This window comes from Malurus melanocephalus, unplaced genomic scaffold (genome assembly GCF_030028575.1).
Source record: "Malurus melanocephalus ecotype Western Australia unplaced genomic scaffold, MMel_1.1 scaffold_840, whole genome shotgun sequence".
Lineage (NCBI taxonomy): Eukaryota > Metazoa > Chordata > Aves > Passeriformes > Maluridae > Malurus > Malurus melanocephalus.
The window spans coordinates 106,678-131,689 of NW_026624072.1; the positions used below are offsets into that span (position 1 = coordinate 106,678).

Consider the following 25,012-nt stretch of genomic DNA (forward strand, 5'->3'; position numbering starts at 1 on the left):
TCCGCTGGGTTCCGCGCTCGCATCCCGCATCCCCTGGTCACACCGGGCACACGGCTTCGCCCAGGGGGTGGCATTCCTTCTCGGGATTCGTGAGGCAGATATCTGCCTGTCCCTAAAGAGGGTTCTAGGGAGTGCTCGCTTGCTCAGCCCATTCTGAGCTCCGGGATTGGGGTGTTGATGGTTGGGTGATGGTTTGGCTAGGGTGGTGTTTCCCCCGCAGGCAGGGATRGAATCATGGAATGGTTTGGGTTGTAGGGACCTTAAAGCCCCTCCAGTGCCACCCCTGTCCTGTGCAGGGACACCTCCCACTGTCCCAGGCTGCTCCCAGCCCCAATGTCCAGCCTGGCCTTGGGCACTGCCAGGGATCCAGGGGCAGCCACAGCTTCTCTGGGCACCCTGTGCCATCCCCTCCCCACCCTCAAAGGGAACAATTCCTTCCCAATATCCCATCCATCCCTGACCTCTGTCAGCCATTGCTTCCTGTCCTGTCCTGTCCTATCCTTCCAGCACACATGGATGGATGTGACAGACTGACTGCCCTGCACACTGTCCACGCCTTCCTCAGCACTGTTTAACCATCACTAACAGTGGGCAGCATTGGATGTTTCCAACTCTTCACAGACCTTGTAGTCACAGCACTGACAATATCTCAGTGCAGGAGAAATTCCCAGGCAAACACATCTATTGATTTYCTTTCTAACATCCTTTGGATGGATTTGCCAGCAAGAAGGGTAKTACTCCACCAGGTGACAAACAGGCAGCCTGTGACAGTGGATGTGTCCTGGCCATAAGTCCCCACTGTCCTGCCCATGGTGGCACTAGGTCTGTCCAGTGAAGGGTGGTGTACGGGGAAGGTGGACCAGAACTGCCTCTTCCTTGCTTAAAATGCAAATCCCAGGTCCTAAATCAGGCCCAGCTGAGCAGCCTGTTGGTGGGGTTAACCTGCTGAGCCTGGAGGAATCCCTGCCTGGCTCTGTTCCTGCTGTTCCCRCTCCATCTGTGGAGCCTTCTCCTCTCCTTGTTCCAAGCATTTCTGCTCTYGAGGAGAGATACCACATCCTATCCCTGATATGGCTGCATTCTTGTGGCAAGTGGAGTGATTCCCAGTTTTGGGATGACTTGGGAATCTTTTGGAAGAGGTGCTGTATGAAATGCTGGACCACTAGCAAACCCATCTTCTCCTGGGAGCCCAAAAGGCAGCACAGCACTCCAGCACGGAGCCTTCAGGCATTCTGCTGCTGTTTTTGTTACAGGGGTGGTGTTACCCTGCTCCCTCATGTCCAGGCACCAGGAGGTGCTGCTGGTAACGCTGGAAGCCTTTCCCCACACCAGCAACTGCTGCATCCCGAGCAGGGACCCCTTTGTGCAGGCACTCACCCCGTGCTGTGGGATTGTAAAATCCTGGTGGAGCCCAGAGACTGAGCCAGGCACCCCAACAGGCAAATGGCACCTCTGCACACCCTGTGCTGCTCATCCTCCCTTTCTTGTGCAAGGCCTGATGCCTGGCACAAGGATGTTATTTTATTTATTTTGTGGTGGCGGTGGCTTTTTTTTTGGTGTTTTTTTTTTTTTTTCTTTTAATCCATATTTCAGACAAACAAACTAATAACTCCCACAAGTTGCCTTGATGCGTCCAACCGCATCCGAGGCTCTCTGCTCCCAAACAGCTGTTGCCAGGGTTCAGCTGAGTTGCCAGCAGTGTTAGTGACAGCATGTTCAGATTCAGGAGCTGATAAGGGATCCCTGTATCCTCCATGCTGCAGCTGAGTCTCCTCCTTTTTCCAGAAAGGACCTTGGGAGTGCCCTGGCTGTGGTCACCTGCAGAGCCCTTCGCCAGGAGCAAAGCAGAGGCTTTGCAGGAGTGTYCTGGGAGGTTATCCTGTTCTATATTGGTCATAAAAGCCAGGCTGAGCCTACAAGAACATGTGGGGTTTCTCCAGTTCGCTGCTGAGCCCTCTCCCAGCATGCAAGGAGCTGAAGGGATAACCAAAACTCATCTGAAATGCAGGACAGATTGAGGGACCCCAATCCCATCTTCCCAGGCTAGAGCTGCAATGGCAAGTCCAGGAATGTATTTTGGAGTGAAAAGCCTCTCAGAGCTGGAAAGCTCCTCTGTGAGATGCCCTGAGCGGTGGGTGGGGGCTGTGGGTGGGATGAGAAGGAAGCACTGTCTCCAGCAAGGAAATCTCCAGCTTTCTGGGGATAAGGCAGCTGAGCATGCAGGTGAGGAGCAGCATCTCCTCCTCACTGCCTCTCCCCAGCTCTGGAGGAGCTGGCTCACAAGCAGGGTGTGCTGCTGGTGCCCCCAGATAGGTTCCAATAGCAGGAACGGGGGGATTATTTTGTCAGGGCTGTACTTAAGCACCCCAAACTCATTGCACAAAAGCTACCAGGAGCTGCTGAGCATTGCTGATGACTTCCAAGTGTTTGTCTGGATGWGAGCTGGCAATTTGACAATGAATCCAGTTTCCCTCTGCTGAGCCACRCCCTGTTTCACTTTCCTGCTCTGGAGTTGTACCCAGAGCCCTCATGTGAGGGAACACCATGGATCCTTTCCAGTCTGCAAGGGAATCCTTTTTCCCAGTGCAGCTGGGATCTATCTGTTCTAAAGAGGATTAACTGCAGACAGCCAATTCCACCTTGCCATGAAATCTGCTCTGCTCCCAGCTCTGCCATGAGTCACYTGGCTCCGTGGTTAATCTGTCACTSAGCCCATGGCTGCTCTCAGTTTTCTACCTTTACCTCATTTGCAGAAATTTGTGCTTTCCCCCATGCATCTCCACTGCTGTTCCTGAGATGGCTTTGCTCCCCCTGGTTTGGGTTATAGTGGCCTATAATTCTTAGCTATAAAGCCAATAATTCAGAAGGAAGGTTTGATATCCTGTTGCCAGTCATGAGACAACTGATTCCACTCTTTCTTCAGCCCTGTATTCATGTCCTGCCTTAAAACATGGCTYCAAATCTTCCTTCCCCATGGAGGATCTCTAAAGCTGCTTCTGCTCTGGTAAAGAAGCTTTGCAGCCCAGAAGTGCAATTATTTCATTTCTCTTCTACACAAACTTCAGTAAGGATATTAAAAAAAAAATGTTACTTTTATTCTCAAGTGAGAAAATTCTCATGGTATCCCCCTAAAAATTCCTTCTTTCTGAGCCACCCTGTTTTTCAAGGCTTCATGGCTTTCCCTTATGAGACTTGAAGCTGCCTGGAGCTGATCTTCTAGAAAATAATCTCTTCAGGAAGCAGCTTCAGCTCCCATGTCTGGGTACACCAGTGTCTCCCTAGATGTTGAAACATCTCCCTACAGCCMTGTTTTAATTTTTCTTAGCAACTGCCCTCCTTCTATTCCACTAGAACACGGGTTGGTTGGAATTTGCTCATTCTTCCTGTGCACAGAAGTGTTCCCTGACAGCCAGAAAGCAGGGAAGGGCTRTCCCTGCCCTCCAGGGCTCTGGGAGTCATCAATGAATGCTGTTTACTTGTATTTCCAAATAGCTTGTGCCTTGCCAGATCAGTTGCATGTCACTGCCAGCCGAGCGTGTTGAGACAACCCTCGTTCCTCTTCAGCTCCTGCTGGGGACTGGGAATTCGTTGCTGGAGGCACAAGCCATGAGGTGGAGAAGGCCTTTTCTTCTGTAGGTGTGTCACCAAAGTTGGGCCTTCTTGGATCAACCCATCTGCAGACAAAGAGTTTAAATGGAAGTGCACAGGACAGGCACTGGAGCCATGTTTCCTTTGCTCAGGTGTGATAATTCCTTTGGCCTTAGCAAGAGTTTGGATGAGCACAGAACAAAGTAAAGGCTTTCCAGGTTTGTTGCCTTGTGGTTAAGACCACCAGGAGCTTTCACAGTGGGTTTCAAAGGTCTGAATGCTTCCTGAAAGCAGAGTGTTGGCAGTTWGGTTTTGGTAGTGGCTCCRTCCAYTCTCCATGCAGTGAGTTTGTTTTCATACCAGCTTTCTTCCCCTGCCAAGGGACTCTATCCCTCTGTGTAGTCTTTTTGCAGCCTCTTTGGGTCCATTTCAGTGCCCTGGACAATGTGTCACTCAAGGATTGCAGGTATTAAATGGGGCTAGTGGTGGGGTGGGGATAAGGGCACTCAGCTCCTTGGCCTGCTCCCTTTGGGGATGCTTCTCTTTGGCAGGGAGGATATACTGASGTGGTTTTGTCTCATTTTGGAACACAGAAAGTGGATAATCAAGTTAGAAAAAAGAAGAACACGAGTTAGAAAAGAAAAGAACAGTCAACTCTGTCAGTTTAAAACTGCTTGTCTGGAAACGCTCACACTCCCAAGCAGTGACCTGCAAGTCCTGTTTTCTTCCTTCTTTCCTTGACCTTTCTGTTTTGCTGCTCCCACCTGGCCTACACCTTCAGCAGCTGCATTTATCCTGGCTGCAGCACAGYTTGGCTTTGGGAAGAGCACCGTGCYGGGATTTGTTTAACGCTCTTTGGTTTCTCCCCTCTCCCTAACCCAGAAACGACCGAGCTTGGGAACAAGAAGGAGCTGAAGTCCATGCCCTTCATCACATACCTGTCAGGCCTGCTGACAGCACAGATGCTGTCTGATGACCACCTCATCTCGGGGGTGGAGATCCGCTGCGAGGAGAAGGGGCGCTGCCCGTCCACGTGCCACCTGTGCCGGCGCCCRGGCAAGGAGCAGCTCAGCCCCACGCCGGTTCTGCTGGAGATCAACAGGGTGGTGCCTCTGTACGCCCTGATCCAGGACAACGACACCAGGGAGGTGAGTGAGCCCGTGAGGGGCCAGCCCTGTGCTGTGACACCGCGCTGTCCCCTCTCAGATCCCCTCTGCACGTTCCCTGGAGTGAGGTGGTGCTCAGGGAAATGCTGTGGGATGGTGCTGGTGATGGAGCTGGTCCTKCTGCCCACCACCCACAGCCCTCCCAGACCTGCATCAAAGCCTTCAGTGCGGTCAAGGCAATGTCAGGAGCAGCCAAGGCCACAGCCATTCCCAGTGTYGGTGCCGGTGCCCACAATTTGTCCYGTGGAGAGGTCTCAGGAGCCAGSAATCAGCTCAGTCCTCCACTCTGAGAACTCGGACATACCTTTGGGAGTGGTGGCCAAAGAAAGCACTCCAGGGCTCTGCAAAGGTTCAGAGGGAGGGAAGAACCATCCCCTTGGGACAGTCCCACAGCCACAGGAGGTCACTGTTACTCCAGGAGGGGCCAGCCAGGCTGCAGGTCACCCTTCCCTGGGGCTGGGCTCGGTGTTAATCCTATGGAGATTGATTTCCCACTTTCTCGGTTCGCTGCCACTCCCACCCCCCTCTGCAGCCCTCTGACCCCAATCTCAAGCCCAGAAATGACAGACCTGCTTAAAGTCACTTATTAGCACTGAGCCTGCACTTGATTAGGATGTCTGGAGCAAGCCAGCGCGCGGCAGCTGCGGGTGGGACACAGAGGGCTGCAGGTCAGGAAACAGCTCTGGCACATGGAGGTGTGGCCACCAGGAATGGTGCTCCATCCCCTCCACTTGGGGAGAAGAGCCCTCATGTATCTCCTGGTACCCGAGTCTCTTATGGACCTGTCCCTCCTTGCCTACCCTTTGGTCTGGTTCCTGCTTTCCCATTTACCAACCCTCYTGGTGCTTGCATGAAGCTGTGCCKGACTTCCCCACCTCAGTTCYCCTCTCTTTCYRGGTCTTTTYCCCAAACTCTCTTTCTCCCACTGTGTTTTCTTCCTGCACTCTCTGCCCACCCATGCCTGTTCTTCYCTCTGGGTCATTCCCATGTAGATGTTTTCAGCATTCCAGGGCAGTGCTGGGATGAGCATCACAGGTACAGGGAGATCAGGGGTAAGGCTGGTTTCCTTCGAGCAGGGAGGATGTGCTCCCCAGCAGCAATCTGCCAGGACACATTCCTTTTGGGATACAGGACGTAGGTTCATCAAGGAGGGCTGGCAGTGAAGAGCCCAGCAGGACATGAAGGATCTCCATGAGCCCTGCTCACCACGCTGTGCCCAGTGGCAGTGCCACCCTGCCTCTCGGGCTGCAAGCTCCCTGCTTCTTCCTCCTCCTCCTCCTCACCTGTGCCCCCAGCCCTGTTGACACTGCTGGGCTCGCTCGGGGCGCCTCCTTGTCCTGGGGAGCTGGATTTTGTTCCACCAGCAGCCTCCCTCCCTCCCTCCYTCCCTGCTTCCCTCCCTCCCTGCTCCCCTGGCTGCAGCCAGGGCTGGCCCCATCAGCTGCAGCTGGAGCTCAGCCCGCATTGTGCTTTCTGCTGAGGCGCCGGGAAAACCGGCAAACAAACAAAACCCCAACAAAGCAACCAGAGCAGAGACACCCCAGCAATCCTCAGGGGGCTGTGCTGCCTGCATCCCTCCTCATCCTCCTCCACCTGGACATCCCCTGGGAGCCTGTCCCTGTGTGAGGGTGCTGTGTGTGAGCTGTCCCTGGGCAGGGCTGGGGTTAGAGGTGATGGGGTGGGGGATCTGGGCAGCTCTGGGGTGGAGCTGGCAGTGACAGCACAGGGGCTCCTGTGCAGTGACAGCACAAGCCAGGACAAGTCACTTTGTGCCATCCACAGCGGAAGGTGCTGGGGTGGGAGCAGGTGGGGTCACACTGTGTTCTCTGATCACCCCTCCTGGCTAGCTCTGCTGGTTTTGGCTCTGCTGATTTTGGCTCTGGGCTTCTCCGGGCAGCAGACCCTCTAATCCCCTTCCTCCCTACAACCCACCCAAGGCCATCCCTGCCCGTGCTGCAGCAGGACACAGGGAGTGCTTTCTGCCTTTTCTGCCCCTCCTCTGCCCTGCCATTCCCATTCCCTCAGCACGAATCCCTTGTGTTTCAGCTCCAGCACTTTCCTTTCCCCTCCTTGCTCTCTTCTGATGACCTGTCCTGCTCCCTCCATCCCTTCATCCCAGCTTGTTCATCCCCTTTCTCTCCACCAGCCTCTCTCCTGCAGATTTTTATTCTCACCCTCTCCCTCTCTTGCTGTCGTGGGCAGGGACCAGTCCTGGTGTCTGAAGGCTGAAATCCACCATTGCTGAGGGCTCCACCACTGCACAAACCTCTGCTCTCTGCTCTGGAGGTTTTTCGGGGCAGCCTGGGCTGGGCAGAGCTGAGCCTGCCTCTCTGGAGGATGTGGAGCTTGTGGGGCCATGTCCCCGCCCTGGAGAGGATGGTTTGGTGTGGGGTTAGTGCTGTCTGTGGAGAAGGTGTCCCCATCCTCCGTGGCACCCTGAGCTTGAGCACAAGGGATGCTCGTGGGGACAGGGATATGGCCTTGCCCTCACCTTCCCTGGTGAGCAGGGTGGGTTACCATGAAAGGGAAARGGTTTAGGGGTGCTAAAGAGCTGCCACCACCATGGGGACATCAGCCTGTCACCAGGACCCAGCAGAAAGCCAGAATGCCACAGCTTAAACAGTGATCATGCTCTGTGTGCTGAGAAAGGCTCCCACAGGGTGTGTGCCACCAGGAACAGCTCATGTGCTATCTGGATGATGAAATACCCATTTCCAGCACCAAACAGAGCACCAGGAGTGTTCCAGGGTGCAGAGTGGTGTTCTCTTGTGTGATAAACAGGATTTTAACATGCCTGGGCTGAATGAAGTCCAGCAKCTCCAAGCCTGAGTGCTCCATTGCCTGCATTTCTCCCTTTGTGTGGGTGATCCTCAATCAATACAGCAAGTGCTGGCATTAGAGGAGCTGCAGRCACATCCCATTTCCACTGTAATGTTAAAAAAATAATAATTGTAAACACTGTTCTCTTTGTATATGTGTCTACAAAGATACTGCTGTGCATACAGGCAGAAAGCAAGGTCATTAACAAGGTGAATATTGACTTTATAAACTTGCAGAARGTTTTCCTGTATAAGCTGAGCAGCAAAGATGGAGCAAATCACAGGTAAAGCCATTTTGCTCTCTCCAGGATGTGTATTTTTTTTAATAGGTTTGTCTTTTCATCTGCCTCAGTGCAGTGAATTATGCTCTTTTTAAAATTTACAGCAACTGCCTGGTCCAAGGCCGTGTTCTCGGCTGCTGATGACCTTGCCAGACTCTTAAGTGCTGGGGTTTCAGTTTCCAAGCTGGGTGTCTGCTGTGGGCTGATTTGTGATTTTTCTTTGTGTGCATGTTTGATTTCAKCTAAAACTGACCACGTCCAAGCAGRAGATGAGGTGAAAAYATATTACTTTGCCCACGCAAAATGAGTTAGAAAGCTCTTTATTTCCATGTCACTGGGAATTGCTGTTTTCTCCTCACTTTGAAGCAAGAGCCTGAATGTAAAGGACTCCAGGAGTTTTGCCTTTTGCTGCCCAGGGAGCATTAGTCCAGAGGAAATGTCCTTAAGGAAACTCAGTCACCTGGGGASATCCAAGTACTCCAGATATTTTATAGGGTCCTTGCTGTTGTGCTCCTCAGTCTGCATGCTCCCACTGGGAGTTCAGAAGGTGKAAAGAGAGGGGCTGTGACCATGGTTGTCACCTTCCAGGGGCTTCTCTGGAGCTCTGTGGAACCTGCATCAGTTTTGTCAATGCCAACAGCTYTCCTCTGTCTCCTTTGTGCTTTTCAGCAGAGCTGCCTGTGGTCCTTCCATTCCCTCCAGGTGAAGCTGGAGGAGATTCCCCACTGCAGGGTTGTGGAGGAAACCTCCACCAGTGGCAGTGGCTGGCCAGGTCCAACAGCAAAGATGTTGGTGGGGATTTCTGCTGGCAAAATGTCCCCAGCATCTTGAGGGCTGGGTGCTGCTGGGTGTATGTGGTGGGAGAGAAGGGAAGAGAAGAGAAGAGAAGAGAAGAGAAGAGAAGAGAAGAGAAGAGAAGAGAAGAGAAGAGAAGAGAAGAGAAGAGAAGAGAAGAGAAGAGAAGAGAANGAGAAGAGAAGAGAAGAGAAGAGAAGAGAAGAGAAGAGAAGAGAAGAGAAGAGAAGAGAAGAGAAGAGAAGAGAAGAGAAGAGAAGAGAAGAGAAATGTGATATACCCAAGTGTTTTCCCTCTTGGGAACACCCTGGAGTCAAAGAATAGGATACATCATGCCAGTTAGAGTCCCTCCAGGTTGTGGTGACCTTCCTCCTTCACTTCAACATGTGCTCCTGCCAGCCCTCACCCCACAGGGTGGGCAGCAGCTTTCTTACTGCCCAGCAGGGCCCTGGAGGGTGCCCAGAGGCACAGGCTGAGAGTGAGAGCCCAGGTCTGCATCATCTGCATCRTCTACAAACCTCCTTGTCCCTTGTCCCTGCTTCTCCCACCCCTCCCAGGAGCATCTTTGACAGGGACACACGTGTTCATGTCCGGAGCCACAGGGCAGTGTGGCCAGTGGAGGGGAGGCAAGAGAAGGCATGTTGGGCAGCGTGGTCCCTCCTGTTCCTAGTCTGCTCATTTTTTCCCCCAAAAACCCCCTGAAGCAAGCTTCTGTGGAGCAGCTGAGGCAGCTGCAGAAGTGCTTAGAGGGTGGTGTGCTGAGAGGGGTGTGGAGAAGGGAGGCAGGAGAGATCAATCTCTCTCCTACTGGGAAATGGACTCAAACTCCTGCTGTGTGTGTTTAAGGAGACAAATGGATGTGGAGCCTGGATTTTTAGAAGACCCCTAGGACCTTGCTTTAATTCGAAAATTGAGTAATCTCAGCATTTGCTGCAGCCACGGCCTCCTGGCGGCACACGTGGCCCAGCCCGTGGTGTGGGGGCTTKCTGGGGGGCTCGTCCCTGTGCTGCTGCTCCCACTGGCCCCAGCAGGAGCCCAGAGCMTGGCTGGGACATGGCAGGGCCACCAGCTCAGATGGCAGCTGAGGTTGGAGCAGAATTCCCCACTTTTACTCTGCCATCTCCTGCAGAGCAGAGCGTGGCCACTGCTGTCCCCTTCGGTGTCCCCAGGCTGTCAGGGCGTTCCTGGCCAGGGTCACAGGTGTCCCCAAGGCCATGGGCTCGGTCTGACCTCCATCCAACACTGATGGCTGAGCTGCTGGAGGACAGCAGCCCTCCCTTGTGTACACACAGCTTCCCCAAAGCAGCCCCTGAAGGCTTGGGCAGCCCATGCCAGGGATTCCTTTCTCCTCTGCCAAAGCTGCCAGGGAGCCCRGGAGGGAACTGGGACAGCGTGTGTGTGGTTGAGGCGAGTTTTTGGTTTTGTCTGGGGTGTGTTTCATTTTATTGGTTGTTGCCTTGTTTGAATACCTGCTAATTGGCCCTTGTCCTCCTCCTCCTCCTCCTCCCCTGGCTCTGGAGCACCGTGCTGCAGCTCCAGCTCCTCGTGTTTCCTGGGAAGAACGGCCGCATTGTGGGGCTGCGATGGCAGCTTTGTGCCAAGGTGTGAAAGCCGAGCTGGCTCCCCGGGACAGAGGGCTTTGATCRCCCTGCTGCCGGGTTTTAGTGTCCTCTAGTGTCCTTGGATCCCATAAATGACAGAAACCAGGATGCTGCCCACCCCTGACCTTTCCAGCAGACGCTGCTGCCCCTTTCCAGGATGAAGTGCCGATGATGCCGCTGCCGGGGGAGAGCAGCCGGAGGCAGCGAGGGTGTGAACAGCACAGGATGAGATCACCTGCCAACAGCAGGAGAGAAACTTCATCCTCCTTTGCTGTGAACCTGGAGCAGCCTTTAGGACACGAACTGCATGATCCTGGAAAGAGTTTCTGGCCTGGGAAATCCTCAAATTTCCTCCTCTTTTATTTTTTCCTCCCGCCTTCCCAGGGATGTCTAGACTAARGAGCAGCATTTCTCTTGTGAACAGCACTGAGAATTGCTGGAAGGGCATGGAAGGATTTTCCTCCTGCCATCCTGGTAGCATCCTGTTCAGGCTGTGAAATCCCTGTTTGAGCCAACATCCTCCTCCAGTGGCCCCTGCCTGTCCCTAAGGGAAGGTGGTGATGGTGTGCAGGTCCCATCTCCATCCTGCAAGTGGKAAGGGACAGGATGTCTGTGTTTGCTGTGCCATCCCTGGATGTGGGATGGAGCCTGTCTGCTGGCGTGGCCCAGCCTGATTCCACTCTTCCTTCTTTCCTTCTGCATTGAGAAGAACAAAAAAAGCAAACAAAGACTGGGGAAATCAKTGCAAAACCCCAAATGAACCAAAGTCCTGACTTCCAGATCATCTCCTTTATCTGCAGCATGTCTCTGTCCAGCCTACATGTTCACCTGTGGCTGTTTTTTTATCTCTCTGTATTTCCTCTTTATTTTTTTTCAGAAACAAAGATGTACATCCTGGACTCAGTGAGCCAGATTTTSCTATCCCTGTCATCCATGCAGAAGGCCAGATATTCACAGATAAGCACCCAAGACATGCCCTTTCCAGTATCCCATCTGCAAACACCAGCCCCGTGGTGTGTGCTGAGTCCTGCAAATGCTGCTCTGGAAGCTTCCTTCATGTCCTATCACTTTCCTCTCCTGGGATATCAACAGAAAACCCATAGTCAGAAATAACTTAATGCTTCTCCCTCAGTCAGCGAGGTCTAACAGAGGACAAAGGAAGTGTTCTTCTCTATTCTGTTGCAGAGAGTCTCAGCTATAAAATGGGGCCAAATGGCCTCCYCCTGAGCACAAATAACAACAGGAGAAAGATCCATATGCAATCGAGTGTAGGATAAATGTGCTTAGCTGATCGTTCGTTTCCCTAATATTTTTTTTATGAATAGGCTTAGCTTATGGTAAGATGGGACTTTATGGTCCTGTAAGTCTTGCTCGTGTCAAAACAAATGAACTAGCCATCCTAGGGGGGAACTATCAATCCAATATATGTGTGTGCATGGGTGTGGGGAATCAGACCTATTATACCTTTAAGAGCAAATTAGATGCTGTTCCTATGATTCATAAAGCTATATATCTAATGGCATGACTCGTCATCTAGAAAATAAACGTTTCGAGCCAGTTTCTCATCTCATAAATTTCCCCTCTGGCACCGAAGGACATAAACTAAATGGGCTGACTCACAGGGAAACAATACAATTTGGATACTTTTAAATGAAAGATAAAATTGCCTTAGGGCACAGAGGGGTGTTGGGGTCCCAGGGAGTGGTTGGCAAGTGCAGGACGGTGCATTGGGGGCCACTGCCATTCCCAGCAGATCAATCTCCTCCTGGAAAGGCCCTCCTTGATTCCTTCTTGGGCCTGTGAAAACATGACCACCATGATGAAGCACCAGAATGGAAGTGGTCATGCTGGAGGGTGTTGGCTGCACGTTTCTGAGCGTGGCAGGGTTGGACAGGAGATGTGAAGAGCCCAGCCCAAGGCAGGAGGGGAAGATGGTCCGCAGCACCACAGACTAGGGAGGTCCCTGTGCATTTATTGCCTCCTGAAGGTCTCCCAAAGGCTGCAGTTTCCTGTGGGATGGATATCAGCACCTTCACTGCATCCCTGTCCATTGTTCTTGGTCTTCCTGTGCCACTGGGCTCCTTGTTTGGGTGGCAGCTGGGAACCACAGGTTTGAAATCCCACAGGAGAGCAAGAGAACTCACAGAATGACAAAATCATTTAGGTTGGAAAAGACCTCTAGGATCAAGTCCAGCCTGTGACCAGTCTCCACTTTGTCACTCAGCCCTGAGTGCCACGTCCAGTTGTTCCTTGGACACCTCCAGGGATGAGGACTTCAGCAACTCCCTGGGCAGGCCCTTCCAAGGCCTGACCACCCTTTCAGTGAAGAAATTCCTCCTGATGTCCAACCTGAGCCTCCCCTGATGCAACTTGAGGCTGTTTTCTCTTGTCTTGTCCTTTGTTCCCTGGAGCAGAGCCCGACCCCCCCGGCTGTCCCCTCCTGTCAGGGAGTTGTGCAGAGCCACAAGGTCCCCCCTGATCCCCCTTTGTTCCAGGCTGAGCCTCCCCAGCTCCCCCTCCTCAAATGATCTGCTCTCCACCCATTTCCCCAGCTCTGTTCCCTCCTCTGGACACGCTCCAGCCCCTCAGTGTCCTACTTGTCATGAAGGGCCCAGAACTGGGCACAGCACCCAAGGTGCAGCCTCACCAGTGCCCAGCAGAGAGGGACAAGGCAGGGACAAGGCAGGGACAAGCCCTGGCTGCCGTGCCCCCAGCCTGGCCTGGCCATGAGTCAGGGCGGAGGCAGGAGCCGGTAACCCGGTTATGGGGTGGAGGTGTGCTCACCACGAGAGCAGCATCCATCCCCTAACCTCGTTTGTGTGAAGGGTGACACAAGGCAGATGGCAGCYGGGTACCTGCAGGATCTGATTAAAACCTACGCCAGGCTGGGCAGGCAGAGCAGAGGGGATTGCTCATCCAGCTCGTGCTGGATGGAAAAGGAAGGCAAGGAATTGACTGCTGGATTTGCCAAAGGGCGTGGATGGGGTTTCTTCCCTGGGTTAGGATGTGCAGGGTTAGGGGCAGGGAGAGGGGCTGTGCAGAGTGACAGGGGCTGGGSACAGTGGAGCAGTGGCATCGTGTGGCAGTGCAGCTGTTCCCGGGATCACCCACATCTGTCTCCRCCCGCAGCGCCTGTCTGTGCGCTCAGGCACCCTCAGCACTGGTAYTTATCTTGCCTCCTAGGGAGAGCACATGCTTCCCCATCCATCTGCACACATCCTTTGCTGCTGCTCTCCTGCACGGACCCGCTGCTCGCTGCAGACGTGTGTCTGCATCCATTTATCCAGGTGTCAGATCAGCTCCTCTCTTCATCCCTCTCTCCAATTACTTTGGATGCCCTTTCCAGCCCAGCACTTCAATTACATTCTGAAGAACAGAGTAAAATAACGTCACATATTCTCTCTTTTCAYGTGTTAGTTTCCTTCCTTAGGCTTTTCTTTGGGGTTTTTTTCTTCCATTTTTCCCATTTTTTTTTTTTTTTTTCCATCTGGAACAGACCTATTTTGTAAATGCCTGGAAGCTGAAAATTCTGCAGATGCAGGAGCTTTGAGGCGCCTCGTTAAAGGTGCTGGGGGTGTTTGGGGAGAGCGACAAAACCCCAGACAATGGGAGCCCTGACGTCAGGCTCTATTTATACCTCCTCTTTTCAGAAACCTCCCTGGAATGGTGCTTTTCCTAGAGTTTTCTGCTAAATGCTGCAGCCTGCGCTGTCCCTGTCCTCTCCAAAGGGCACAGTTTTATCTCCAGGCGTTCCCTGGCAGCACCGACCATATCACCAGGGCCAGGCTTCCGCAGGCAACTTTTCATGGGAGGAACRGTGCTGCCACAAAGCACGGCTGCTCCTTGTGGATGAGGATTTGTGAAGGTGTTCCAGCTCCAAAATGTGCCTTTTGAAAGGTCAAAAGTGTTACAGAGCTTTGTTTTAATGGCTGTTTTTTTGGTGTTCTTATTATTCTAGCTGGGCGTTGTGGCTTCGCAGGGTTGTGTTGGATGTTGGCTCTGTGTGTGTGTGCAGGAGAGGTGTTTATAGAGCTGAAAGTTTAATTACAGGTGAAGGGTGGTGGGACAAACTGCCATAAATCCATGTGGTCTGAACTACAGCGGAGTGTGGAGTGAGGAGTGCCCCATCCTGCAGTGGGGTCTGAGCACCCCGAGGTGCGGGATGAGCACTGAGGGGAGACAYTGAGGGGTCAGACCTGCAGGGATTTGGGAATTCTGACCACAGCTGTTATTCCAGAGACTCATTGGTATTATTAGAGCAGTCAGGATGGCTCCTGTGGACATCCTACAAATATTTTTCAGGTTTTATTTTGTCCTTCCAGATAACTGCTGTTTTGCTTGTGAGTTCCTTAGACAAGTGAATAGCACAGCAGTTTCCTTGCAGGAGGGCAYTTTGTGTGAATAAAAAACCTGTGAGAAGGATGGAAGTGGTCTGTGCTGTTGGGAATGTAGGAATTATTCTCAGGGGAACAGAAACAGCTGGGCAGAAGGGCAAGGGGAAGAGTGGAAGTTTCATGGTACCCAGCAGGAGTGTGTGTTCTGCCCAGTGTCACAAAGGGACTGTGGTTTGTCCTTCTYCAGGAAGCTCAGTCCTCCCCCACAGGAGATCCCCTCTGTAGGATCGTGTAGATGCTCCCCATCCCTACTCCAAAAACATTCAGGGGTGAACCAGCATCACTCAAAACACAGGAATTAATCCCAGCAAGGTGAAGGGCCATGCCCAGGGCCATGCAGACAGGCCATGGCAAAGCTGGGGATGACACATCCCATCCCATCCCATCCCATCCCATCCCATCCCATCCCATCCCATCCCATCCCATCCCATCCCATCCCAATTTCCCATCCCAGGGCTCTGCACTCTCCCCACCGATGCTCAGCACCGCAGCCGAGCCGCTGGCCAGATTTCACCGAGTCTGTAGCACACGTGTTCATGCTCTTTGTTCTCACGTCAGGCCTTCAAGGGAGCCCTGATGAGCTCATACTGGTGCTCGGGGAAAGGCGATGTTATCGAGGACTGGTGCAGGTGCGACCTCAACGCCTTCGATGAGAACGGCCTCCCGAACTGCAGCCCTCTCCCTCCGCCTGTGTACGTATCCCTGTGCCCCTCCACGGGTCACCAGCCCCTTTCTCGTGGGTCACAGCCCCCCAGAACCACCCCATTTCCCAGGGGTACCTCCTTCTGCACCCTCAGGCCTTGGGGCTACAGCCCAACCCTCCTCACAATGTGACTGATGCCTTCAGGATATCCTGGCTCCAGCTGTGGCCCTGGAAGGTTTCCTTATAGATTTTCATCACCTGATTAGCAGGGCTTGTAGAATGGGATTTCAAATGCTGAAAGAAATGGAATTACAGTGCAATTCATTGTGGCTTGTCAGAGCATGAGCAAATCAGGAGCAAACTGATGGGGAATTAGCTGAGAAAGCAGGAAGACTGGCTCCAGCGAGCCACAAGGAGCAGAACACCTTCTTAGCGAGCCAATATCCTCGAAGGGGATTCATTTCCCATCCTGAGTCCAACAAACATGCTGTGTGTTTGGAGCCAGACTCTCCATAGCCCCGTTCTCAGTGTTGTCATCTGCCCCGGTGCAGGGGGAGCGGACACCCCTGTGTGAGCACGGCCAGGAGCACAGAGCTCCTCTGCCTTCATCCCACATCGTTCCTGCTCTGGGCAGGAGCTCCTGCACAGCTGCCCCGCTCTGGCTCTCCCCCACACCCCCCAGAGGTTTGCAGCTGGGTGAATTCACACCACATCTGCCCCTTCCTTCTCCCCCTCCCGCCCTCCCTCACCTCTGCTCGCTGGTGATGCATCCTGACCCTCCCCTCCCGCGGGCTCAGCCCCGCTGGGTTTCAAGGAACTGGAGCCTCTCCTGTTTTACTCCTGGGGTGCTGATCCTTGCTTCCCTTGCTGAAGTTCAGCAGCTCTCCCAGACAATTAAAGCCCCTTTRGATGAGGTATTTGGGGTTACCTGAGCTTGCCTTTTCCCTTGGTAGGCTCCTAAGGGCGCACATTGAGTAGGCTGTGCTCAACCGACCTCAGCTAGAGGTTCYTTGACATTCCCCAGCCTGCTCTGCCCTGGTGCCATCTGTCCTTTGGGGTCTGTGGGTACATTCCTGTGCTGCCTGGAGATGAGAATTCCTCCCCTCTTACTCATTTCCTTTCCTGTCTCCCACCCAGCCTGCGGCTGTCCCCCAACGTGGAGCCCTCCAGCACGGTGGTGTCTCTGGAGTGGCTGGATGTGCAGCCTGCCATCGGGACCAAGGTGTCTGACTACGTCCTGCAGCACAAGAAGGTGGATGAGTACACGGACACAGACCTGTACACAGGTGGGTGTGAGGGAGAGCAGCCTCCTCGTGGTGCAGAGGGTTCCTGGCAATGCTCCTTGTGCCCTGAGAGGTGCTGCTTTGGTGGAGAATGGTGCTCAGAGCCAAGGTGTTACATCAGGTATCAARCCCACCCCATTTAGGAGAGGTTTCTGCAGACTTGGGTATTTGAGGGGAAAGGGAATTACAAAAGCACAGTGAGGCAAAAGGAAATGATTTGCCATTTTTGGGCAGAAGAGCTGTGRGATGAAGTTTCTGAAGGGGTGTTGATTTGATCAAGCTGAAATGCCTCAGGATGGTGGATATAGGGGGAAAGTGATCCCTSCACAGCTCAAGGGCTTTGCTGGTCTGTTCCAGAGTGACCAGTGACCCTCTTTGAAAGGACGTTTTCAATTGTCTTGCACACCTATCAAAGGCACTCAAAACCTGCAATATTTAGGGAGTTCATTTAAAGCACACAAAACATTGCAATATATAGGGACATCATCTAAAGAGCACAAAACTTCTCCAGGGGAATCTGAAACTTCCCTGTGCTGGACTTTAATTCCCAGGCTTGTAGTGAGTGCTCTGAGCCTTGYAAAGGCTTTGTCAGCAGTTCAATCCATGCTCCAAGAGCTGCTGGACAAGGCGGAGGGCTGTGAAGGATGGGACTTGATTCGGGTGAGTCAATGATGGATTTCAGAAAATAGTACTTGAGACCTTGAGTGATGGCAATGCTGCAGGGAAAGCCAGGCAGAACCTACTGCTTTTTGCTGGAGGATTTTGGTTGTAGTTTGTTGAAGAAGTTGTCAGGGGCAGCTGGTGCTGTTGGCCAGAGCAGAGTTTTACCTGGGGCAGGGCTGGTGTTGGAGGGGAGAACCTCAATGTCCACATGCACAGGCTCCTAGGGCATCCTTTCAAGATGTTTGGCTTTGTTTCCCACCTGGGAAGGCAGGCTCAGGGTGGTCATTTCCACCCTTTCTGTTCACCTCAGGCCCACCTGTTCTGTTTCTGCAGCACAGATACCACTATATCCAAAAATCGTGTGCTGCAAGAGCTGGCCTGCCTCTGCTGGAGAGAGCCAGATCCCCACATCCTGAGGGGGCCCAGCTGCTTGTGGAGAYCCCTGCAAGAAGGAGCTCTGGTTCCTGGCTCATACACCACTCCCATCCCACAGGRCCTTTCTGCTAAAACCTGCCAGCATCCCCTCCCAGCACTGCCCGATGTGGCCGTGGCCCCTGGGTTTTGTTTCTGGTTTCACGGCATGGAAGGATGTTTGTTCTTTATCTTGGAGGGGCACCTTGCASTAATGGAGAAAGAAAACGAGCCACCAAAGGAGGGGCTTTGTTTTGGATGGGGATTCCAGATTGCTCACACATCGGTCAGGTGAGGCCAGACCAGGGAAATGTGGGGCTTCTCCTTTGAAGTGGCTGGATCTTTGCCTGGCTGCCAGAGTAGGAAATACATATTTATTATTATTTTTATTATTATTATTTTATTTTATTTTCATTTTATGACTGCCATGTGTTTGAATTCATTGTGGGGAGTGTCCCTCCCTGCTCTGGGGGACTGTTTGGGACAGAATGACCCTATTAACAATTAAAGAGRAAAAACAATCCTAAATYYCTCCCYTTTTAATTWTTTTTCTGTGTTGTTTATAACCAAACAACATTCCTGCCTTCATTCCTTTCTTACCATCCAGGCCTCTAATGCCAGATGACTTGATTCCTGCAAATACCTTGCTTAGGTTTGCAAAGATGCTGACTGCTACAGCTCTCCACAGCCAAAAATCCTGCCCTGGGTATCCCCTGACCACCAGCACCCACCCATCCTGCTGCAGGACAGCTCCTCCCATCAGAGCAAAAACAATAACTCAGCCCTGGAGGGGAAATCTTTATGAGAGGGGGTTTGGGATGTGAAATTTGGATGGCTTTTGGTGAATATGGGCAGATCTTCCTTTCCCATCAGTCTCCCAGCTGCTGGCAGGGAGKAGCAGGTTGTTCCCATTTCTGGGASGTGTGTCACAGGYATTTGCAGAGCAGGGCAGCTCTGGGCTGGGAGGATCTGGCAAGGCTGTGGGGCTCTTGATGCTGCTGCCACTCATCCCTTGGAACACTTGAGTTTCAATGAGTGGGTTATTTGTGTTGGACAGTGGTTTTGTTGTAGCCATTTCTTATTGGGATTCCTKGCACCGGCAGGGCCTAGAGCTCTGCCAACCTGTTCTTCATCCCTGTGGCAAACTGGATGGTACCTGGTCCCAGCTTCACCTGCTTTCTGCTTTCCTTCTGCCTCTCAAAAGCCTCCAGTCACTCACCCTTACAACACTCCTTGGCCTCCCCCTTGCTCTGCAACTGGAAGATGTAACCTTTCCCTTGAGCCAGGAAACGTTCGTTCCTCTTCCTCTTGGAGCAGAGTCAGGAGGGAGTTTTGGGATTGGTCTAATGTGGTTCCCTCTGCTCCCTGCCGGGCTCCCCGTGGGACAGGGATGCTGTGGGACAGCATGGAGAGAGCCAGGAGCCTGTAGGAGGCTTTTTAAAAGGCTTGTTACTGGTGCTTAGGAAAACACAGCAGAGAGGAGGTGAACTCGTGTGTGAAACAAACCACGCTTTCAACACCAGCGCGCGGGGAGCGAGCGGCTCKGCGCTCGGGAGCCAGCCGGGAGGACGGAGAGCAATTACACGGCGAGCTGTTTATTAAAACTTGTGGAAATTACTCATAACTCCATGCACACCACGGCTTTGTAGTTGAGTGTGGGGCTCTYGGAGAGGGCGCGAGTGTGAGCGGGTGAGTGTGAGTCCGTGTGCGTGTGCGCGGCCGAGCCCGCCAGCGCATGATGTCATGGGCCAGGCAGGCGCTGCGCTCGAGAGAGGGACAGGGAGAAATGTGTTTTACAGGGTGAGGTACAAACCCGAATGGCTGTGAACATCTGGAACTGATATTAGGCTYGGAAAATGTTTTCTGTCACTCCGACGCTCCTCCGGAGGAAGGTTTTSTGAAGTTAAGAAGCTCCGAAGGGGATGAGGGGGAGGGATGAGGGGATCGCAGGGCTGTGGCTCAAAGTGCTTTTCATGTCTCTGTTCTCGAAGCTGGGCCGTGTCCCTGCATGTGCCAGATGTGGCACCTGGGGTGTCACCGCTGCTCATTGTTGTGGCCCTGGCTTGGGAGGTCCCCTGGAGCAGCTGAGCCCCCCTTGAGYCAGCCCTGCATGGGGGTGCAGCATCTTCCAGCCTGTGCTGGAACACAGAAGGATCCTTGACCTGGTTTTAGGGTTGGGAGCYGAGGAGCTGAGCTGGGAGGCCTTGTGAGAAAGCAGAAGGGTGAAATCCTCAGGAGAGATCAGGCAGTCCTGTGCCTGGTTTAACCCCACCTGAGCCAGCTCTGGGGCCCACCTGGGAGGTCAGACCCACCTGGATCTGGGGAGGCTGCTGTGAGCTTGCATAATGCAAGGTTTAGCAGTGAAAAAGCACTTTGAATGTGTTTTTAGAACATTTTGGGGGGTGGCTGGGGGAGGATGAGCGGCTGGGCTTGGCTGTGTGATGGATTGGGGTCTGTGGGCTGGGTTGCATCGTTCCAGGTGGGGTGGCTTTGTTGCTGCTGTGATGTTTTGTGGCTCTGAGAGCTCYTCAGTCCCTTTCTCAAAGTTCTCTCCCTGGTGCAGTTTTCTTCCCACCCCAGCCACATCTCTGTTGCTGCTGGGTCTCTGAACACACATTTTTGGGGGGAGTGGAGGGGCTGCCATGTGCCTACACAGGGCATGGTGAGGAGGCTGGGGACGGGGTGGTTTGAGGRCATCTCAGAGAACTTTGCTGGTGGAGAGTCAGACCTTGCACACTCTGAGATAGGAGTGGATTCTCCCTTAGTGATGCAGAGAGCAAAGCATCACTTGCTGTCCCCGTGGTTGAGGGTGTCAGTGAATGTGAGTGAAGAGTTTTCCTGATGTGCTGCTGGCTCTGTGCTGCTGGGGGCAGATCACAGAAGGATTGGGATGTTCTGCCCCTCTCCCAGCCCTCCTGTCCTGCTCTGTGTAGGCTCTCCCACCCTGTCTCCCCCCTTTTTCTGTGGTATTTCATAGCTCTCTGTGTGCTGATGGCTGACCCATGGTAGCTGGGACATGGTGGGGGATTGGCTGAACAAAGTGTACCACAGACATGTGCACAGCTCACCTGCACGGGTGGTTTGGGATGCCATGTCCCAGCAGGACAGACCAGGGCTCAGCAGAGACCCCCAGACTTTATTAACTCTGATGGCATCAAGAGATCCTGGCTGCTCTGGGGTCTTTTTTTGCCAGGGCAGTGACCATGTTGGACCCTCATCCAGAACAGTTTGTAATCCTCAAAGAAAGGAGGAGAGCAGGAGCACAGCCTGCAGAGTGAGCSTGCTRGACACCTCAGAGCAGGAGAATGCRGAGYCTGGCAGCTTGCTCAGAGCCTCTGCTGTACTGGAACCCTGATACCCAGCCCTGTGGGGTGGAGGAGATCCAGCAGGTAACCTGTGAGGCTGGCTGGACAGCAGACCAGGCAGGGAGATGTGCAGGATGGAGGGTTACACAAAACCTGTGCACATCACTGCGCTGGCACTGCACTGCTCTGGAGCAGATCTCTCTGCTAAGGAGCCTTTGCACAGATCCTGTCTGCAAAGAAAGCCAAAGAGGTCAACCCAGAAGGCTGAGTGTTTGGTACACTTACAGGCTGCTCTGAGTTGAGGCTGGGGAGTGCCTTATTTATAACTGCGGTGTGGAGCGCGGGTGTGACGAGTCTGGATGGCTGGGGATGTGTGGATATAKCTATGGCAACCAGCCCCTCAGACACCCTCTTGTGTGCAAGCTGTGCTGCTGCTGCTGTGTGAAAACCAGGGTAGGCTGGGAGGAGAGGAGGAGAAACTGCCTGGCCAGAGCAAATGCTGCTCCTGTCAGAGAAGAGTCACTGCAATCTCTGTGCAAGCAYACTGTACTTCTATTACAAGCCTTAAAATCACCTTTAAGAGGCCTGGCTGACAARCTGGGCACCACAGAGAGCAGCAGTGGGAGTTGACACTGCCCTTAGGAAGCTGTAGGAGCTGGAGGTCCAGCCAGGAGCTGGAACATTGCCCCTGCCTCTTCTGCAGCTAACACGTGGGTAATGATGTTCAACACCCAGAGTGCCCTTCTGGAGTGTTGAATCCACTTCACTTGTTAGCAGAAGAAAAGATGATTCAAAAAGAAGYCTTTGAAGTGAAGGTCAAGTTTTTGGAAGCTGCTTCCTGGGATGTGTTGTGTAATAGCACCAAGCAAGTGCTTAGTTTTGGCCATTACCCTCTCTGTGAAGCTCCGATTTCTCTCTCCCTGGGACAGCTGTAGTTATTTCCACCTACCAGTGTCATTTTTGTATCCTGGAAAGCAGAAGGGAGGTGGAGGGTTCTCAACTCTCACTTAGGGTTGAGTCAGTGGYTGAAAAATTTCATTAATTCACATTTCCATATGGTTGTTCCAGGGCTTTTTTATTTTTATCTTCCCAGACACCTTTTGGCCAGAACTGGGCATTATCTTAAAATGATCCCAAATCACTTTATAGGTGGGGACGTGGGACCGTCTGCCCTTTTCCTGCTGTCTGCAGAGGATGGAGCAGCCTGGCTGGTGCCACGAGTGTGTCATGCACTTCAGGAGCGCTGTGTTTGCCAAGGGCTTTGCRCTGTCTGCTCGGAGCTGCCGCTCCCTCAAGGACAGCTGTAGATGCTGCCTCGCAGCTAAGAAGGCTCTGAACTTCTTACATGGCAGTTAATGAGGCCAGCCGTGGAGTTTTTTTACTAGTCTGTAATTTTATCCTCTAGGATTAAGTTTCTCCTGATCTGGAAAAGTCAAGGCCACAAATCCATCTTGTCAGAAAGCATCAAAAGCCAAGGCTGCTAACGCAGCCAGACGGATCACGGCATGTGAGTGCAGAGCAGTGGAACTTTTTCATAGGAGCCTTTATTGACTAGACAGGCTTTTTCAATCAATAAATTGTGGCTGGAATTTGGAGGGAAGCTCAGTCTGTGTTTGCAAAGCTGGTGCTTGGCAATGCAGCCCTGAGCTGTGTGGAAAATACAGGCTCTGGGGCATCTGTGGATGCAACACAACCTGCTCTGGGAGGAAACTTGGGCATTCTCMCTGAGCAAAGAATCTGGGTCTTCCCCTTGGACAGGCTCTGAATGACGCCCAGACTGGGATCCCCTGCCAGGGTAGGATCTTCCTGGAGATTTTGCATGTTCCTCCCATTCTAGCCAAAGTCTGGGATGATATCCTGAATGGGATGGGGAAGCTGCCTTCCAGTCCTCTGGCTGCAGTTGAGGTTTCCCATGCGTTCAGCGTTGTCAGGTGGCTGAAATGCAACCCGAAAAGTTGTCCCTCCACACTTCTCTGGWAGGAAATAGGGAGAGAAAAGAGATCCAAAGAGGCACAAAGACTGCCTTGGGACAGSCTTTTCTGTCCTGTTTGAAACCTCTCACCCCAGCACAGGAGGTGCTCTGGGCACGTTGCAATTGTCAGTGGCAGTGCCTGCTCTGTCCTGCCAGCATCACCTCTGCTCTAACCCTCCCCATTCCTGTTCTGTGGCACCAGCTCTTCACCCCTGCCTCTCCCAGGCGGGGCTGGGTACGCTGGGTGTTCTGAGAACCAAAATTCCCTGCTCTCCAAAATGATGGGGCCTCCTCCTGCTGGGTGGTGGCTCAAGGTGGGGCCTGACATCTATTGCCCATATGGCTCCAGAGTGAGGGAAGTTCAGCAAAAATGGAGAGGGATTAAACCTGAGTCAGGGGATTTGCCAATTAAAATATCTGCTCCTCCTGCAGGTTTCATATGATACAAGAGAGACCCTCCCCACCTCCCCYGTGACCCCTTCCCAGTTTGTTCAGCTTGCCAGGGATTGAGATCTGGCTCTTAGAAGTGAGGGGGCAGCTGGGTCTAGGTTACATTTCATGCTGTTTGGATAGGATAAACCTTTCCTCCCTCTAATTGGGTGATTGGACTTGTGAGGTTTCCCAGATATTAATCTGGAGACCCTAGAGGGGGTCAGATTAGGTTATGGAGACATAATAGGAAATGCTGCTYTGGCTAGTTTGGGTTATGGGGGATAGGGTGGATATTCTGCAGCATTCCCCTGCTGAGTTCCCACTGATGGGGCCAGCATGGTGGGGTCAAGGAACGGTCTTATCTCAGAATCAGGTTGATCTGGGCTTTGGTGGGAGCGACTCTCTCTGAACTCTGTCCACCCCTGTAATCCTGYTCTTCCAGAGGACAGGACCATGACCCCTCCTTTGGTGAAGGGAGGGGTGGGTGGTGCTGACCTGCTGCTGCTGGGGCTCGTTCACAGGGGAGAGGGTGTCTATTGTGTCCCCAGAATCCTTGGGATGGAAAAACTTCCGTATTCTGAACTGATTTTGGACCAAGAAAGATCTTCCTCATTGCTCACCCCTGTGGTGCCAGTAGTGGGGAAGGGGTTGATGCCCCCCAGAGGGGATCATTTAGAGAGCATTTCAGTGCATGTGCTCCTCTGTCCCATGTGAGAGTATTTGGGGAAGGATGTGATGTTGACCCAGCCAGAGCCAGTGAGATGAGTGTGTCCCTGTGGCCATATAAGTGTTTTGGAGTGGTGAGGGACCCTGCACTGAAGCAGCRCCCTGAGGTGTCCTGGAGAAGGGARACCCACCACATTTGTGCTGCAGACAAATGCAGTTAAAATGTGCTGTATTTTAACCCCATTCATTATGTGGGTTAAAATCCCCTCCCATTCCTGCTGTGTTCTCCTCCTGTTTGGGAGCAGCTCTGCTRAGAGCAGCCTGGCTCCAGGCACCAGACTGCAACACTCCTTCCAGCCCTTGTTTCTTGTTATTAACAGCGAGATGACAGATAGGGGATGGTCATTAATTTAATAAAGGATGTTTCTGATCAYGACTGCAGAAGCAAGATCCTGAGGTTTTCCATGGTGGTCTGGTGACTCACCCTGATGAAATAGGGTGAGGCTGGGATCGGAAATATCTCACTGGAGCTTGGGGTATGGCAGTGGCTCTTCCCACAGAGCAGCCAGGCTCTTACAGTCATTCTGCCATCCTTGGCTGGGCTTTCCTTGGGACTGCCTTCACAAAATGATGATTAKCCCCACTGGGAAGAGCTGGATTTCAGCAGCAGGGATACCCATGGACCTGCTGTGGTTGGGTGAGCGTCACTCCCTGCTTCCCTTGTGCCAGCCCTGAAGGTGCATTCAGAGAATGTTGAGGTGTGGCTGAGGGATCCTGTTCCCCAGCACCCACTCTGTGGAACACTCAGGAGGGCAGCACAGGCTGTGCTGTGACAGGAGAGCTTGCACACTGTAACAGATAATACCTGGCTTTCCTTTATCCTGTTCTGTCATCTGTGGAAATCAATAAATCTCGCCATCGCCATTGTTCAGACTGGGAAATTGAGGTGCTCAGCAGTGACGGCCAAAAAATCACGTGTGGACTCTAAATCCA

At 52.8% G+C, this 25,012-nt stretch overlaps 1 protein-coding gene across 1 annotated transcript in view; it reads left to right on the top strand.

The window, feature by feature from the left end:
• ASTN2 (astrotactin 2) overlaps positions 1–25,012 on the top strand; it is a 166,287-nt gene that overhangs the window by 102,654 nt on the left and 38,621 nt on the right. The window contains exons 12-14 of the mRNA XM_057385552.1: positions 4,471–4,736; positions 15,203–15,336; positions 16,425–16,573. Of these exons, the coding sequence (XP_057241535.1) occupies positions 4,471–4,736; positions 15,203–15,336; positions 16,425–16,573 (549 nt within the window). The remainder of the gene's footprint in view (positions 1–4,470; positions 4,737–15,202; positions 15,337–16,424; positions 16,574–25,012) is intronic.